At 42.8% G+C, this 18,938-nt stretch overlaps 1 protein-coding gene across 6 annotated transcripts in view; it reads left to right on the top strand.

The window, feature by feature from the left end:
- TNS3 (tensin 3) overlaps positions 1–18,938 on the top strand; it is a 256,330-nt gene that overhangs the window by 227,197 nt on the left and 10,195 nt on the right. For all 6 annotated transcript variants that reach the window (XM_068395995.1, XM_068395999.1, XM_068395996.1 and 3 more), the window contains 7 exons: positions 270–441; positions 4,814–5,457; positions 6,087–6,173; positions 9,047–9,178; positions 11,588–11,683; positions 14,213–14,290; positions 16,001–16,078. In XM_068395995.1, coding sequence (XP_068252096.1) covers positions 270–441; positions 4,814–5,457; positions 6,087–6,173; positions 9,047–9,178; positions 11,588–11,683; positions 14,213–14,290; positions 16,001–16,078 — 1,287 coding nt within the window. The remainder of the gene's footprint in view (positions 1–269; positions 442–4,813; positions 5,458–6,086; positions 6,174–9,046; positions 9,179–11,587; positions 11,684–14,212; positions 14,291–16,000; positions 16,079–18,938) is intronic.

Below are 18,938 nucleotides of genomic sequence, written 5' to 3'. Positions count from 1 at the left end.
CTAGAGAATGTTCCCTGGAGAACTGATCAAACAGTTTGAGTGGTGCAATTCTGTAATCTTTGTTGCCTCTGCTGTTTGTCCTGCTGGATGTTTTCAGCAGTCAACATAATGTTGGGAAATAAAAGGTTACTGCTCAAACAAATGAAAAATCTTGTTTATAGTCTTATTAAGAGAAAACCAGGTTGTTTTATAAACACTTATTTCAGTACAAGGTCCATAAAAATGTGAGTTGTTTTTTAACTTGCCTTTTACTGTTTCCTTTGCTGCAGAATCTCGAAGTTACACGGAAGCCATTAACCACTCTGTGGTGATGTCTGACAGCACTGTGGGCACTAATCCTACTTTGCTGAGAGCCAACATGCAGATGGATCCCTCCTTTCAGCGCTGTTTTGCATCTTCGTGTACTGTTTCAAGTAACACGCCTGTCTCAGGGGGAGAAAGGTAGGAAAAGATTCTCATACCTTATTGTTTAGTTCTCATAACTATAGTTTCCAGCCAAGATGTTATACTTGCATCTTCATTGCAGAGCATTTATCCAACTACTTCGAGTTTGGTTGTGATATTTAGTGATGATGTTGTCCACCAGCTGGAATGTCCAGTTCTGGGCCCCGCACTTCAAGAAAGATGTTGAGGTGTTGGAGCGAGTCCAGAGGAGGGCGACCAAGCTGGTGAAGAGTCTGGAGGGTCTGACCTATGAGGAACAGCTGAGGCAGCTGGGGTTGTTTAGCCTGGAGAAGAGGAGGCTCAGAGGTGACCTTACTGCAGTCTACAACTACGTGAAGGGAGGTTGTAGTGAAGTGGGAGTCGGCCTCTTCTCCCAGGCAACTAGCGATAGGACAAGAGGACACAGCCTCAAGCTTGGCCAGGGGAGGTTCAGGTTGGACATTAGGAAGAATTTCTTTTCAGAAAGGGTCATTAGCCATTGGAAGGGGCTGCCCAGGGAGGTGGTGGAGTCACCATCTCTGGCTGTGTTTAAGAAAAGCCTGGACATGGCACTTAGTGCCATGGTCTAGTTGACATGGTGGTGTCAGGGCAACGGTTGGACTCGATGATCCCAGAGGTCTCTTCCAACCTGGTTGATTCTGTGATTCTACCACATACACAGCTGTTATTTATATATCAGGAACACAATTAGCTTTGAAGATAAATAGGAATACAAAAATAAATAGGAATTTATACCTCAGTTGCTTTATTACGTGCTAGCACAAGCTCATACGTATTTTCCTGTGTGCTTAATCAGCTTCTCTAATGCTTTACTGAAAAGCATTTCATGAAAATTCACATTGGATTAAGTTGCGTATGAGAAAGAGGGAGTACTCTTCTTACTGCAGTGTATGTATTTCTAATGAGTAAAATGTCAGATGATTTGTTTTTGATAGAGAATAGCTGACTCCCTTTGAACTGCTCAGCAGGCTGAGAGATTTTATTATTTCATACTTGTATTGTGGTAAACACGTAGGGCTCTGGACCAGAGCTTGAATAGTACAGATTTACAGAATAGTCCTTGTCGCAAGGAGCTTCCAGCATAAGAGAGAAATAGCAGGAAACACAGCAAACAAACAAGGGGTCCCAGGTTGCTGTTAGAATGTTCAGAAGACCATGGCAATGAATGGTCATTGTCTGTGCCTTATATTTGCTTAATAGTTGAGGTGTTGTGTTACAGCTGATTAGGTTTCGTTCTTTCCACTGACTGGAAAAGGGGAAGCATAACCCCCATTTTTAAAAAGGGAAAAAAGGAAGACCCGGGGAACTACAGGCCAGTCAGTCTCACCTCTGTGCCTGGAAAGATCATGGAGCAGATCCTCCTGGAAACTAAGGCACATGGAAAATAAGGAGGCAATTGATGACAGCCAACATGGCTTCACTGAGGGCAAATCATGCTTGACAAATCTAGAGGCCTTCTACAATGGGATTACAGTCTTGGTGGATGAGGGAAGAGCAACTTACGTCATCTCTCTGGACTTGAGCAAAGCCTTTGACACTGTGTCACAAAGCATCCTTGTCTCTAAATTGGAGAGACATGGACTTGACGGATGGAGCACTCTGTGGATAAGGAATTGTCTGGATGGTTGCACTCAAAGAGTTGCAGTCAACGGCTTGATGTCCCAAGTGGAGACCAGTGACGAGTGGCGTTCCTCGGGGTCAGTATTGGGAGTGGAGCTGTTTAACATCTTTGTCGGTGACATGGACAGTAGGGTTCAGTGCACCCTCGGCAAGGTTGCCAACAACACCAAGCTGTGTGATGTGGTCGACAGGCTGCAGGGAAAGGATGCCATCCAGAGGGACCTTGACAGGCTTGAGAGGTGGGCCTGTGCGAACCGCATGAAGTTCAACAAGGACAAGTGCAAGGTCCTGCATGTCGGTCAGGGAAATCCCAAGCACAAATACAGACTGGGCAGAGAATGGATTGAGAGCAGCCCTGAGGAGAAGGACTTGGGGGTGATAGTTGACGAGAAGCTCAACATGAGCTGGCAATGTGTGCTTGCTGCCCATGAAGCCAACCGTATCCTGGGCTGCATCAAAAGAAGCGTGGCCAGCAGGTCAAGGGAGGTGATTTTCCCTGTCTACTCCACTCTCGTGAGACCCCACCTGGGGGCCTTGAACATAAGAAGGACATGGAGATGTTGGACCAAGTCTGGAGGAGGGCCACGGAGATGATCAGAGGTCTGGAGCACCTCTCCTGTGAAGACAGGCTGAGAAAGTTGGGGTTGTTCAGCCTGGAGAAGACAAGGCTTTGGGGAGACCTTCTAGCAGCCTTCCAGGACCTGAAGGGGGCTTACAAGAAAGCTGGAGAGGGGCTTTTTACAAGGGCATGTAGTGATCATGTAGTGATAGGACAAGGGGTAACGGTTTTAAACTGCAAGAGGGTAGATTTAGATTAGATCTTAGGAAGAAATTCGTTCCTGTGAGTGTGGTGAGACACTGGAACAGGTTTCCCAGAGAAGCTGTGGCTGCCCCCTCCCTGGCAGTGTTCAAGGCCAGGCTGGATGGGGCTCTGAGCAACCTGGTCTAGTGGAAAGTTGTCTCTGCCCATGGCAGGGGGGTTGGAACTAGATGATCTTTAAGGTCCCTTCCAACCCAAACCATTCTGTGATTCTGTGATTCTCTATCACTCTGCAACAACATTCCTTTGTGTCTAATTATCTTGTTTTTTGGATAATTGGCTCCTTTTTCACAGTAGGTATTTGGAATGCCGTTCATTGGTGTGTCGGACTCTCAGTTAGGACTTCCAAGTATGCTGATACCTATCTATATTTTATTTATCTTCCCATCTAATTGATTTCATTTTCAATTAGTACTTGGACTGTGAAAGAATGTTTTTGTTTTGTGATTATGAATGTGAATCACAAGACTGAGCAGCACGTTAGTATTTTCTGAGGAGGAGGCAGTGTAACATTTCATTATAAGTGGATATGAATTAAAAGTTTATCAGGCAATGCAGTCGTTATCAAGTTTACATTCCTACTTCAAAGTTTATCTAGAAAATTTTGTTCCCTCCCTTCTAAATATTTTTTCTGTCATTTTTCATTTCATCTAGCAGATAAGTACAGCTGTGGGTTTTATTTTCTTGCAATGATGTCTTCTTCCGTTGACTCCCCTTCCATTTCTTTATGACCCTTCTGCTTTGATCTGGTCAAATCTCCTGGTATCCATTGCCGAAGTTCTCTTTTAGTTAAAAATCCTTTCTCTTTTTATATATCTCATGTCAGCTCTTTTCCCTTTGCACCTCACAATGAGTTTGTTCTCTCTACATTTGATACTGCTGCTAATGTTTTCCAACTACAGTCTAAGGGCATTTCACTTTTAGAAGCAAGGAGACAATTTAAACTTCTATCAGATGGTTTCATCAGAAACTTAGTTTGTCTTGTTTAGAAGGATATTTGTTATTCTTCACTTGAGCAGGTGGAATTGCTACCCAGTAGAAAAACCTAATGTTTACTGTTGAAGTATTTAATTCTATTAATCAAAATGATTCCAACTTCAAATAAATTAACCACTGGACCTGCCCCCCTTTATTTTTTAATAGAAACTGTTTAAAGGGACATGGTCTAAGAGTTGTGTCTTGTGGACTGTGTTCTTACCATAGTTATTCATTTATTGTGTGATGGCACACAACTACCTCCTTAGTCCATTTCTTTTCTCTTTTTTATTTTTGAATAAGCGTAAGAGACTGTATGTAAGAACTGCTGTGGCAGTGTCAGTTTTCTTCCATAAACCTCTGCCGTTGGTGGCAGCCTTGGCTTAAGAAATTCTGGCTTCCTACTGCTCTTTTACAGGTAACACTGCAACTCGCCATGTAGAGATCTCCAGGACCACTGTATGTGAAGCAATGCTGTAAACAGCTTCACTGAATTGATTCATATTAAAAGTAACCCTCAAGGAGAGTATTTTTAACTGTGATTAATGTGATGGCCTGGTTTAGAATGCAAACTCAGAAACTGTCCCATCAGCATGGCTAGGTGGAGGGTGAGATGAGGCAGAAAGTAACGACCTACACTGAAGAAATGAGTGATCAGGATGGGGCTGGAGTTCTGAGCTCGGTGATGAGCTGATCACTCAGTTCTGAGCTCGGTGATGAGCTGATCACTCCGTTCTGAGCTGAGTGATCAGTTTGCAGCTGGAGCAATGCAGCTTTGATCCAGCTGCATCACCAGGTCCAGCAAGTTGTCAAAGAGCACCCTCAGGTAGTGTCCTGAGTGAGGTGATTCATTGCTTCAATGATCACTGCAGTATGGGTTGTACAGTGATGTTTTAAGGGATTTATTTGTCTGTTGTTTTATTTTTGTATTCAATTTTTGGCTTTTTTTGACAGCTCTTCTGCAACAGAACATCCTTGGCTTGAAAGCAGCCCTAAAGCTTCCCCATCGCTCCAGCTTTCAATGGGAAACAGCAGGCTGCCGGGAGGTTACCTTGTGCCCTCTGAATTTTCAAACGCCGTGCAAGATGTCTCTCTCTTGTCTCATTTCCAAACTCCAGGACTGCAAGTCGCCACCCTGAGCAGCCTGGAGAATTCACCAGCAGAGCCACAGCAAGAACCTGCTGTCAGCAGCAGTACTCGGGCCTACCTGAGCTACAGCGGGGGCAACATGGGCAGTAGCTCCCCCCAAGAGGAGAAACAAGCTACTTTCATAGCCAATACTAGCATCTGTCCTAAACCCATAAGCTCATCGGTGGCAAGTGCCGAGGACAATGGCTTTTTGACACAAAACTTTCTTACAGTGGCCTCTGGACACAATAGCCAAAACAGTGTAGTTCAGCAGCACCATGGAGGGAACCTACATGCTCAACCACCTCTTCCAGAGAAAAAGAGGACCTCTGAAGGAGACCGTTCCTTTGCCTCCGTGTCACCTTCTTCAAGCGGCTTCTCTAGCCCCCACAGTGGAAGTACTATCAGCATCCCCTTCCCAAATGTCCTCCCAGATTTCTCAAAAATGTTAAGCACTTCCCCAGTGCCAGGTAGGTTCTGCATCAGAGACATGCAAAATTCATTCGATTTTATATGAGTTTATAAAAAGCATTAATGGGTTTTTAAAAGTGGGGAGGGGAAAAAAACCCAATGGAATGAAAATGCTACAGGGGACTTGAGTGTTTGCAGTAAGTGGCGCCAGTTCACTGGCTTTGGATTTATTATTCAGAGAACAAGGCTGCAGAATTCTTTCTGCGTTTCCCTAGATGTCAGCCAACCTTTTGAACTGCCAAACCACAGGCGAGTGGTGTGGAGTCCAACTTCTTTTAATAAAGGCTGGCTTCTCTCTGCACCTTTCTAGACTTGTGTCAAGAAGAGTTAAAAATGTAGATATGTATTCACTGGATCCCATTGAGAAGCTTTGTATTTAATACAGCTTTATAAATGTGTTTTTCATATTTTATGGCTTTTGCAAAATGAAACTTGAGGAATGCTTTCAGAATCTTAGTGCACGGTAGTATATTTGCTGGTTCTAAAATAATTCAGAGTTTCTCTATAGATTTTCTTTCTAATCATCAATTTTTTGAATAATTGAGGTGATTGGAAGTTGGAAAGAAACGTAAAAAATGCTTTTGTATTTAAAAAGTTTCTTGACCTTTTTTGCCCTTTCATTTCACAGAAAACACAACTGATAAACACGTGACTGTAAAATTTGTCCAGGACACATCCAAGTTCTGGTATAAGCCAGATATTTCAAGAGAACAAGGTATATCAACTGATATCTATATTGTGTCATATCCATTCACAGAAAGGCCAATTGGTGAATTCTCCTTAATTTTTTTTGATGCATACCTGATGTCTAAAAGAAATACAAGAAGCAATATAAAAGTTAGAAGGGCCACAGACAACCTCATGTCATTTCTTTTGTCCAAAGGCTGAATTCAAGAGTAGAGAGCAGTCAAGTAGTCCTTCAAAAATATTCAGTTAATCAGACAAATTATTAACCTAACTGAACTAACTACAAAGCAATTTAAATCTGCCTGTGGTAGCTACTGCAAATGTACTTTACTGAAAAGCTCCAGGTTTTGAATGGAAGATTTTACAATTACCTGATGGGAGGTTGTAGTGAAGTGGGAGTCGGCCTCTTCTCCCGGGCAACTAGCGATAGGACAAGAGGACACAGCCTCAAGCTTTGCCAGGGGAGGTTCAGGTTGGACATTAGGAAGCATTTCTTCTCAGCAAGGGTTATTAGACATTGGAAGGGGCTGCCCAGGGAGGTGGTGGAGTCACCATCTCTGGATGTGTTTAAGAAAAGACTGGACATGGCACTTAGTGCCATGGTCTAGTTGACATGGTGGTGTGAGGGCAATGGTTGGACTCGATGATCCCAGAGGTCTCTTCCAACCTGGTTGATTCTGTGATTCTGTGATATGCGTGGCGCAATACCAAACAACTGTCTGCCCTCATAAACCTTCTGAGTACAAGTGTGCTCCTCTGGCATGATCTCAGCCATGTGTGTTTCCCTGCACAGATAAGAGGTTGAGAGATGCCAAGTATCAGAGAATAATTCATTAGCTAGAAGTCATCATAAAAGCATCCTCATCTACCAGTCGTTCTGTAGGCTGAATTTCATTGTCAGCTGCAAGTGACATACGTTACTTCTTGAAGGTCGTGAAATAACACTCCCATGGAACATCTTTAGGAGGTACAATACAGATACAGTACATCTATATGTAGATGTATTACTGAATGAAATGGAGAAAGCTTTTACTATGTGTATGAAATGTATACATACGAACTTACACCTTGTCCCTACAACACGCGTAAATAAAGCATGCTGGGTGCTTTGCAAATGCAATTGTTCTGATACTCCTTGTGTCTGTATTGTAGTGTTCAGCTACACTGAATTGTATTTAATGAGTTATGGCAGGGTTTTAAACTGGGATTCTTAAAATGTGGTCGTCAAAGAGGAAAGATGACCAGTTAGTTCCGCATTGGGAAGGAAGCTCACACTAAACCAAAATAGCCTTCAGCTACTGGCAGACAATGAATTGCTATGTCTGTCTCGTTCATGTTTTCTGGTGAGGATGCCTCTTGTAGTGTAGTGGTAAATATGAGCCCAGAGGAATAAAGATCATAGAAAACAGACCATTAATTCATTTTTGGATGATGTTTTACCCGTCCTTTCACTCCAGTCCCCTTCCTCTTGTCTGTTCCCCTCCCATAATGCGAACTGAGTCTTTAAATGTGCAAAAAAAAAATTTCCTGGCTTGATGCAAGTTCAAAGAGGGGATTAGATCATAAAGGAAGTTTAGACCTAGCTGCTTGAACAAATGAAAAGAAAATCTTCCCAACCTTTTATTATGCCTCTTTTCACCCTACCAAGTAAAATACCTTTTAACAAGTGTTTTAAGATACTGTTGCTGAGGAGGAGAAGCACTTGTTCTTTTTCCTGTGCTTAATGGATTGCTCTTGTGACAAATGATTACTGTCCCCCTGTGGGTTTAGAAGTGTTATGAGAGTACTGCTGAATTGCAGGATTTTATATATTCATCATCCTCCTCTCAACACATGACAGGTTATTGTGAAAATAGTGAGCTTTACTCACTTACACAGGAGAGACAGTTGTGTCTGCATTTTCCTGATTTTCTGTTGCTACTATTTTTTTCATGGAAAAAAATCCCTGTGTGTCCGTGTTTATGCTGTAATCATTGCTCAGGCCTTGCAGAATATGGCTTCATGCCCCATATACATAATTCCCATGTTCTGTATATACAGACAGTTAAGGACTCCAGGCTCAAATACAGGCTTTTTCCAGAGTTTTCTTTGAAGGCTTGCTGATCATTAGAAACTCTGGAAACAAACACAAGTATTTACAAAATGTTTAAGGAAAAGAAAAAAGCAAAGTACTAAGGTTTTATTAAGATCAAATTAAGATCAATCATTTGGTGAACCTTTTGTCTTTTTTCAAAGTGAGTTTAAGGTTTTGGGCTACTAGATTCATGCAAAGCAAGAGCAGTTTCCCCGCAAATGGTTCCTCCTGAGTCGGACTTCACATCACTTCCAGCAGAGACCACAGAATATAGATGTCAAATATTTCAACGCTTGGACAGTCAAACAGCAAATACTCACATCCCTTCCCTTGCATTAAAACTAGTAAGGGAGTGAGACTGCTTTGCAGGGATAGAAACTTGGTGGTGGATGAAAACAGGTCTGCTTTGCCTGGTGAAGCTGCCCAGGAAAAGAAGAACAGCGCTGTCTAGTCAGCCTGGGAATTAGAGCTGTGCTCTCTGTCAGGCTTCTAACAAGCTGACAAAATGCAAGCAGGAATTAACCTGCCCTTGCACTGGGTGTAGGAATCCTGGTGGGATCTGCACATCCTTCTCAGTTTAAAAAATCAGCAGGGATCTGTACTTCAGGCTTCTCTTGAAATAAGTATCTGTGAGATTTTCACAAGATGTTTCCACTCAGGTCCCCCAAATATGCTTGATTATATTATGTCCTACAGCAATGGAGACAGAGAAAAGGATTTTACCTCCTTTAGTCTCCTATTAATTGTAGATTTGCACTTCTGTACTTTTTGGGTGTGTGCATTGTTCTGGAACTGTTTTTCTCTCTCTTTCCCGGAACCCCTTGCAGCCATTGCTGTTCTCAAGGACAAGGAACCTGGGTCATTCATTGTTCGAGACAGTCATTCGTTCCGGGGAGCCTACGGGCTAGCAATGAAAGTGGCTACACCACCTCCTTCTGTGCTGCAGTTAAACAAGAAAGGTACTGTATGCCTTATATCTATTATTTAACAAGCCGTACATAGTAGGAAGTCCTTATTACTGGGTAATAATCTGGAGAAATCTCCCTTCGTCTGCTAAGTGCAACTTGAATTACAGGCTCCATTTGGTACCTTGTTAAATTAGACTGGATGTCTGTTGTACTTTACAGTTTCACCATGGCTCCTAAATGTATGTTCCTTGTGACTGTGCATGTATTGGACCTTATCGACCTAATAGCAAACCAGTGTCATCTCAGTAAAGGGTCCTCCTTAGCAATCAGAAGTTTGCGTTTGATCCACATAGCACCATGTAAAGCTTTCATTTGACTGGAAGGTTGAATATTTTGATCCCCAAGGGTTTGTTTTGAGACAGTTCTACATTACATATACATCTGAGGAGGTTCCCTAAGGAAAGATGATAGTTTTTTAAAAGAAGTGATCAAATAAACCTACTCTCCCAGCTCCAGTGCCTCCATATATAACTTGTGCCTGATAGTTGTGAAAGGTAAAATGAGCATAACATACGGAAAACATTACTCAGTGACTGGAAGCTCAGCAGCCAGTACCTGTAGTGTTCTTGGCTCCATTTGTGCTGCTGCAAGGGTAGTGGGGTGTTCTTCATTGCTGCTGTTTTCCTTTTACAAAGCTTATTATGTTTCATTAGCACATGCTGCACGGTGAGGTAGGCAACTGAGGTAAGAGGGGGGCAGTGATTCTTAGTGTTGTGGTTATGGAATTGTGGCTTTGTCTGGTGTTGGCTGGTTGGTTGGATGGTTGGCTTTTTTTTTTTTCTAAGATTTCACGCTTACTCTGGGGCAAGGTTAGCAGTCCACCTCTATTACAATAACACTTTCAAATTCTGTACACTTAACCTGGTATCTTGAGACAATTTCTAGTAAAAATTTGCCATGTAATCTTTCATTTTATTGCCAAGAAACATCAGCAGAACCACTACAATGTCGTATTTAATGAAGACAACAGGGGTGCACTGGGGTGATGATAGCAACAACAAGGAGGCAAATGGAGAGTGGCTGTAGGTGTTTTTGCTAATCTTTTTTTATCATCAGACCAATGAAGTCCAGGAAGAGATGAAGGTTCCAACTCTACTGGCCTTTAAGAGACAGTTTATGTTAGTTATACCACAGGCAAGTGGTAGTAAGAGAAAATTTTAGTTGGGACTGTAGCATTCTTCCACTTCTTGCTCTATCACTATCTCGTGATATTTAGCTTTTTTGGTTCCCACTGTTTCATCCCAGAAGGCACAAATTTGTTCAGTCTCCTGCAGGGTTTCTTGTTCCAGGCGTCCCCTTCCCACGTACCCTTGTAGTCATTTATTTTTTAATACTGTGAAAGCATAATGGCAAACAGTAAGCTGTTTGAAAAGGTGATCTTCACAATATTTGCTTGCGTAGAAGTTTCTGCTGTCCAGATCAATGCGTTCATCTGTCTTAGCCTGAAAGTCAGCCCTTGATGTCATGTGTTTCCTGGACTGTGGCTGACAGATCAAAGGGAGCATTTGTGTTTGTGGCTCTTTTGTTAAGGTTTGAATGGTTGGGTGGCTTTGTCCCCTTGCTATGAAATAACCCTTTAATTACTTGGAGAGAGTGTCAGTTTGTAGGTAAGTGTGAAATACTGTGAACTAGTCTTTCAAGAAATAATGAAGTTGTCTTAATTATATGTGTACATATGTGTGTATATGTTTAAAAGGATGCTAAATCTCAAGGGAATTTTCATATGCCTCTTGGACTTTGAATCTCCTCATTACATCCAACTTAACAATTTCCATTTGTCCTTGATTCCTGAGAGAGAATGTCTTTAAAAATGTAGTGAAACCTGAGTGTTCCATGTAATTGTTCGTTTTCAGGAGCAAAGGCTTAGCGTAAAACTGTGAACATTTTAAAAATTCACGGAGAGACTTGGCATCATTACCTTTGTGTAGCTGAATCTTCTATTGTTTTAATCTGGAAAAGTTCTACGAGCAGAACTGTCACTAGAAATCTGAGTATTTTATCATACTTTTACTCCCTTGTCACATTGGATACAAGTTCTTCTAATGGGCAAGGGCATTAGAATTTCCAACCATTCATTTTCCAAATTTCTGTTCCTGTCTGTAGTTGGGACATTTTGGAGACCAGTGTATATTTGGATGTCAGTCACTTATGGTTATAAAACCTTTTTCTCTGGGTGTGTAAAGTGAGCTATTTGCTTGTTTGTGTTTTTTTTTTCAAAATGGCCTTTTTGCTACAGCGTGTAACCTTGCAGCAGAGCAGGTCTAATGTATTCTTTGCATGCTGTACGTAAAACATTTGATGGTAATGTGGAAAACTGCTTCATAAAGACCTGCTAATTTGTGAGACACTTGTCTGTTCCTTGCTTTTCTTCATGAGCTTTCTTTTTCTTTTTCAACACAGTTGGAGATCTGTCAAATGAACTCGTAAGGCATTTTCTGATTGAATGCACTCACAAGGGGGTGCGCTTGAAAGGATGCCCAAATGAACCATATTTTGGTAAGTACTGTGCATCACGGACACAGAGAATGGAAACAGTTTGCATTTGCCAGCGCTGTTTCATAGACTTGGGTGGAACGCAAATGAGAGAATACTTTGCTCAAGTCCTGCTGATTTCTCTAGAAACCCATTCACAGAATCACAGAATCAACCAGGTTGGAAGAGACCTCTGGGATCATCGAGTCCAGCCATTGCCCTGACACCACCATGTCAACTAGACCATGGCACTAAGTGCCATGATTCTAAAGTTAAAGAAGCCTGGTACATGTTTACCTTAAAGATATGTGCAGGGCACTCTAGCGTAGGTGCACGTGACCAAGCTTCAAGCAGTCAAGCTCGTCTGCCACTACCAATACCACTACAGACAGCTGAGCTAGATGGTTGTTATGGGCCTTATGGATTCAGGACCTTTGCCTGCTTTTGTCCTGTGCTATATTTATGGTATGTGCTAGCTGGCTAAAATGACACCAGAGTGGGGCATTCATAAAGTACACTGTGCTCCATCAATCTACCTAATATGATGAAAGTGCATTACCTGTTGTGGCAAACAGCCAAACCACCTCCCTAGCTGCTCACTCATTTGCCCTCCTCAGTGGGGCAGGAGGGGAAGATAGGATGAGAAAGCTCATGGGTCGAGGTAAAGACAGGGAGGTTGCTAACCAGTTACTTCTGTGGGCAAAAGAGACTCAACTTTGGGAAAATTAATTTCATTTTTTGCCAATTAAAATTGATGTTCAGGTAGTGAGAAACAACGACAAACATAAAAATAACACTTTTCCGTCCCCTTTTCCCAAGCTCAACTTTACTGCTTCCTCCCAGACTCCTCACCCCCACTGCAGGCAGTGCAGCAGGGGATGGGGGGCGTATGGTCATTACAGAACAGATTTTTTCTGCTGCTCCATCCCTCTCCAACTTCTCGCCTGCTGAGGTGCGGGCTTTCCCCATGGGCTGCCATCCTTCAGGAAGAAAATCTGCTCCAGCATGCAGTCTCCATGGGCCAGAGTTCCTTCAGGAAACATCCATCGGCTCCAATGTGAGGTCCTCCACAGGCTGCAGGGTGGGGGATGTCACTTTGGATGCATGGAGCACCTCCTTCTCCTCTTCCTCCTCTGACCATGGTGTTCTCTCTGCTGTTTTTGTTCCCTTCTTGTCTCTGTGCAGCCTTTTTTGCCCTTTCCCAGATGCATCCCACCCATGGCTCAGCGGTGCCCTGCAGTGGGTCTGCTGGAGCCAGCTGTTTCCAGCATGGGGCAGCCCCTAGCCTCTTCCCACAGAGGTCACCCTGCAGCCCTCCCACCACCTGCTACCCGCCTTGTCACATTTGCCCAATACACCCGTGAAAGGGTCATCTACCATAAAATGAACAAGTGTAGAATGACAAATCCTATTTGAAGTAAAGGTGGATTTAATTTTGTCAGTGTTTGGCATGAGACTTACTTTAAATCAGAATTTTTAGCCCAGTCCTACCTTGAAGTACCTGTTTATGGCACGTATGTACCCCTACTAATCATTTAGTTTGAGCATCTCCTAATCTTCCAATGTATACAGCCTCAAAACTGCTTCACAAAGTAGGTGGGCAGACACTATCACACACTCGTAGGGGTAAGACAGTAAAGGAATAATAGTATAAATTGGTGTTTGCATTTCTGTAAGTCCCTTGCAGAATTGGGTCATTTTTCCATTTCAAAGAAATTTTTGATGGGCTGTAAAAATGAGGTGGTTTTTGGTTGAACTGGGATTTTTCTCAAGCGCCTGATTATAATGTTCAATGTTTCTTAGTAAACGGGAGCGAAGGATGACTTTTTGTACAGACTGGTGAATATTACGCCTTCCTCTCACTAGAGTGTAGTCTCACAGTCAAGGATGACTAATATTTCATTATTTTAATTAAGCCAAGTCCAAATGGCAAAAGTGACTTTGAACAGAAAAGAAGAATAATTTAATAAAGAACGTGACATACATCAGTGCCTCATTGAATGGAGGAGGTTTTTTTATCTAGACCATCTTTTATACTTTTATAAGCACAAAATAGAGGTGCACATAGGCAAAGCACTAGACAGTGCAAACTAGGTGGTTAAGAGGCAGAACTCCTTGCTCTTTTCTCTGGCTTATCACGTAGCATTGACCCTTTGTCCTCTTACCATCTTCATAAGATTTTACTACATTTAATGTAGCAGAAGTTAAGAGCATTGGAAGGAATTTACTGACTTCCATATGTTACTGTTTTTGTCATTTTTGTGCTTTGTCCATTTGAAGCAAAGCCATTTAGGTTAGGATTTATGCAGTGTGTTTAAGCAGGGAATTGTGATTTGTGAGTTCAGGTACATCCAGCTGGGACAGTGCTGGGAAACATGAATACACTAGAGCTGACTGAAGAAGGTCTTGGCTTAGGTGCCAAGAGAATATTTTTAAAGGGCCGGGGTGGGAGGCCCCTTGGTCTGTAAAATACTTGAGAGCCAACATAACTGTTAAGCATTCTTGTTGTCCACCAAGTTAACTGTGCATGTCTTGTTGCTCTTCTGACCACAGGGAGTTTGACAGCTCTGGTGTATCAGCATTCCATCACTCCATTGGCATTGCCCTGCAAGCTCCTGATCCCAGACAGAGGTATGCTTGTTAAAGTACAGAAGAGAGACACCCAGCCAAGCTCTGCTTCAAAGTGCCAGTGTCTGAAGGCAGGTGAACATGTCACAAGTCAAGATCTAAGCAAGAATGCCCAGGGAAGAAAGCTGTGTTTTGCAAGTGGTTCTTCAGTACTGCTGACAGCTCTTATCCAAGCTGTAGCTGTGAGCAGACTAGTCCTGTGATATTCCAGTCATAAACGTATGTGCACCATGGAAATCTGCACAGTAATCTAGCATATAGGAAGACAAATGTACTTCTCAGACATGAAATTATGCCCATGTATGGTTAGATGTAACCACTCCTTCAGGTCTGGGTGGCAAAAGGGCTTTAGGGAAGGCAAGTGGTGAAGAACAGAGGTGCCCCAAGTGTGACACTGGCAGGAAGGAAGTAGCAACTTACACAGGTCCAAATATTGTTTAAGTAAATGATCAAAAAGCCTGTGTTGCATCATGGGTCTGTAATTCTAATTTTGGTTATGTTGTTTTCATAAACCACTCTAGACAACGGCCAAATGTAGCTCTGCTTGCCCCATAATTCAGTTGTCTGTTGCTCTCCCACATGAAGCGAACACCAGATGTATTATTGAAATGTTAAAACATTCTTGTGGTTTTCTGCTGAGCTCTTTAAACTTTTGGTAAAGGCCGTATGTCAGTGTTCAAACATAGCATTGGAATTATGCAGATAGATTAGTGAAACCATTTTAGCACAAAAACATGCTATGGTAGATGTGACCAGAGATCTCTTTATATGGCAAACCAGTGTGGTAGGTGGGCTTGTTCTCCTTATCCTCCTCACCTAAAATGGAAAGCTCCTTCTGTTCTGGCAGAGGTGCAGGACTGAAACATTTGCCTTGTCCTAAATAAACATACCACAGTGAAATTCTGTTTTGGATTTATTTGTGAATCCAATCTGATCATGCATTTTAAGATTATCTTCTGTGGTTAATGATTCTGGATACAGTGCGTGGAGTATTTAAAGCACATGGATGACTCTAAACCTGTGAGTAGTGTCACTCATTGTATTACTGCTCTCTCCCTCATTTGAATGTCTTCAAAGACAGCACACATCATGTTAAATACAGCAGTAAGAGAGATCTTTTTACATACATTTATATAACTGAAATAACATACTGATGGACAGTTTTTTCACTAATTTTAACAGAAGATTGGGAGGCAGACATTCTACTGCTGTCTTTATAGTTCAGATATTTGTTTTCTACATAAGTTTGAAGAAAGAAGAATTATGTTGTCATCTTCTGAATCAAAATACAATTAATTTCATCGTAGAAACACAAAGTCTTTGTGCCTAAATTAGTGTAAATTATACAAATTAAATGAGATAATTAAAATTGCACTATTTAAAAAATTTCGAGGTTGTAATGAGGGAATATAGCTATTAGTATCATTTTAATGTGAGATTATGTGTGTCTCTGCAGCATATGCTATCTAGTTTTGCCTTTTACTGCCAGGAAATAAAGGTTGAGCATCCCTCCTGCAGCACTGGAGGCAAAAAAACAGAAGCAGCACAAAAACTGCGTGAATGATTATAGTTGCGGATACAAGATTGTTTCATGTTTCTGGCCCAGAGTTGTCCAGTAGATGAAATCACAATCACAGAAGCTAAGCTTGACCATGTGCATTGATTTGTCGATTCAAGTCCAAACAAGACATTGACAGTTTTCTCTGTTTGCAGATCCCTTGGAGGAAATAGCAGAAACTTCTCCCCAAACAGCTGCAAACTCAGCAGCAGAGCTTCTCAAGCAGGGGGCAGGTCTGTTAAACTTTTTCCTTGCATTTGACTGTCACCAGATTTCCTATGTTATGGGCTGGGAGAAGCTGAAGGATGTTTAAAGGGAGCAGTTTAGAGTGTGGCGTAGAAGTGTAAAGGGCACTGTGAGGATATGTACCAAGTTCTTCCCGTTTTCTGCAACCAGCTCCTAAGTTCTAAAGCCCTGTGTTTGCTTTCCAGTGGTGTCTCCCATGAGAATATGAGGTACACATAAGTTGGTTCAAGCACAGCAATTTTGAAGCGGTGACACTGCTTTCATAACTGATGGACTTAGAGAAGATATTTTCAACCTGTCGTTGCAGAGGGTCATGAGCTATGTCTGAGGTCTGCAAAAGGCAACTAAGGAAAGTGTTCAGCAGGGTAAAATTCTCAGCACAAGGGTCAACAGTACCACTGGAAAATGCTTACTATCCCATCAACCTGAAAAAAAAATATTAAAAAACATTGCCCTGTGCTTCACCAGATGCTGCATGTTGTTAGGAAATGTCCAGTGTCTTTTCCATTGGATGCTGTTTTATGGATTCTCATGCATACTGCAGCACCCATTCTCGCGAGTTAAGTTGTCTTACCATGAGCTTATTGATGTGACAGAAGAACCCTGACAAGATTACCTCCAAATGATGTGATGCTCTGCATTGATACTGTCTGTATTGCTCTCAAGTAGAGGTATTTGCAGCCGCTGTGTACAGACATGCTCTGCTTCTCATCTGCTCTGTTGGTGTGCAGCTGACCCAGAGAGAGCTAGTGAAATAGCCTGTCTGAAGAAGTATGGTGGCATCCTAACCCACCGTTACTGGACATGGTGCTCTGAGTGCCCCTTCGTAATCTTGAGGCTGCCCTTAGTAGAAGTGCAGCCACTGTGTTATTTGCCTGTACAGTGGGCATGCCTAGGGGATCCTATATATGATCTCTATGATCAACAGCCAGCTAAACATGAGCCAGCAGTGTGCTCAGGTGGCCAAGAAGGCCAATGACATCCTGGCCTCTATTAGGAATAGTGTAGCCAGCCGGTCTAGGGAAGTGATCGTCCCTCTGTACTCGGCACTGGTGAGGCCGCACCTTGAATCCTGTGTCCAGTTCTGGGCCCTGCACTTCCAAGAAAGATGTTGAGGTGTTGGAGCGAGTCCAGAGGAGGGCGACCAAGCTGGTGAAGGGTCTGGAGGGTCTGACCTCCGAGGAACGGCTGAGGCAGCTGGGGTTGTTTAGCCTGGAGAAGAGGAGGCTCAGAGGTGACCTTATTGCAGTCTACAACTACCTGAAGGGAGGTTGTAGTGAAGTGGGAGTCGGCCTCTTCTCCCGGGCAACTAGCGATAGGACAAGAGGACACAGCCTCAAGCTTCACCAGGGGAGGTTCAGGTTGGACATTAGGAAGAATTTCTTCTCAGCAAGGGTCATTAGCCATTGGAAGGGGCTGCCCAGGGAGGTGGTGGAGTCACCATCTGTGGATGTGTTTAAGAAAAGACTGGACATGGCACTTAGTGCCATGGTCTAGTTGCCATGGTGGTGCCAGGGCAATGGTTGGACTCGATGATCCCAGAGGTCTCTTCCAACCTGGTCGATTCTGTGATTCTGTGATCCTGTCCGCACCCTCCCATGGTCTCTGGTTTTCAGGCTGCTTTGAATTCTCCCCACGATCTGTCTGTCCATCCGATTAGTCCCATTAGAGCGGGAGAATACACTGCACTTGCCACTCTCCTTTGAGTTTAACCTACCACTGTAGCCACAAGCAAAAACGCTGAGGCCAAGCATGCCTTTATAAGAAGCCTCATTGCCCTCACCTATTTTAGGGCACTTCTCAAGGGGGCAGTTGCCAAGCTGAGCAGCTCTGGAGAGAGAGAGTGTTACTTCTTGTGCAGCAATCTGCTTTTACTTAAAAATGTGAAGTACCACTTGGAGTGCTGTAATCAAGCAGGAATGTGTGGCTGAGGCAATGGCAAGCCTTTGTGAGGCTGTGCTGGGAGCGAGCGCGTGTTGGTCTTTCTGTCTGCCAGTGCTGGTGGTGTTTGTTGTGGCCGACAGGGAAAAAAGGAGAACGATTTTTTGTAGAACTTTCCCTCTTTAAAACCCATCAAAATGGGGCTTACGTGGTCTTTTGAGAAATGTTGGTTTCTCCTTGCTCAGGCAATGCTTTTCAAAGAAAAAGAAATAATTCTTCCTTCAGTTGGGGCAGCAGTCAGATAGCTCCTTATGGGAGCTGTCACATCGTGGATCATTTGGGGAACTTAGTGCATTTGTCTTTCCCCTGTTTTGGTGTCATTGTTTTTGTTTTTAAACGAGGGATCTGAATAGATAAATTAGCTAGGAGAGATTCACAGAGATTTTTTTGCCTTGATACATCATTTCCCACTGTTTTTCCATGTTTCAGAGGTCCCTCTCTAGTCAAATCGACATTCAGATTGTGGAGTTCAACACTGAGGTGCAGACCCGAAAGATGTAAATTGTTTCTTTTTCAGCTATCTGAGCTTGTGTGAGCACCTGCATTTTAGTCAAAGCAGATGCACTTTTTCCCTGCCCTACTTCACCCCACCCTTCTCCTACTCCACAAGCAAAAAAATTAAGATGTGTTTTACTAGAATGATCATTTTTTTATAGCTGCCTGAAAAACCTGATGAGCACTTCCAGTCATTATCTAAATGCAGAAGCTGACCAGAAATCCTTTGCTTCCTAGAGAGTGACAACTGAAGACTAGAAACTATACAGAGAAGTGGCTTTTCCCTAGAACAGACCTTGCTTTATTAACCTTCTTCAGCAGCAAAATTTTTTGCCCCAAATAACTCCCAGTTCTTCATGTCAGTTTCCACTAATAGAGTCAAGGGACTAAGCATTCTGAACAAAGCACATT

This window comes from Nyctibius grandis, chromosome 3 (assembly GCF_013368605.1).
Source record: "Nyctibius grandis isolate bNycGra1 chromosome 3, bNycGra1.pri, whole genome shotgun sequence".
NCBI lineage: Eukaryota > Metazoa > Chordata > Aves > Nyctibiiformes > Nyctibiidae > Nyctibius > Nyctibius grandis.
The sequence above is the reverse complement of the archived record's forward strand: the minus strand, read 5'-3'. Positions and strand labels throughout refer to the sequence as shown.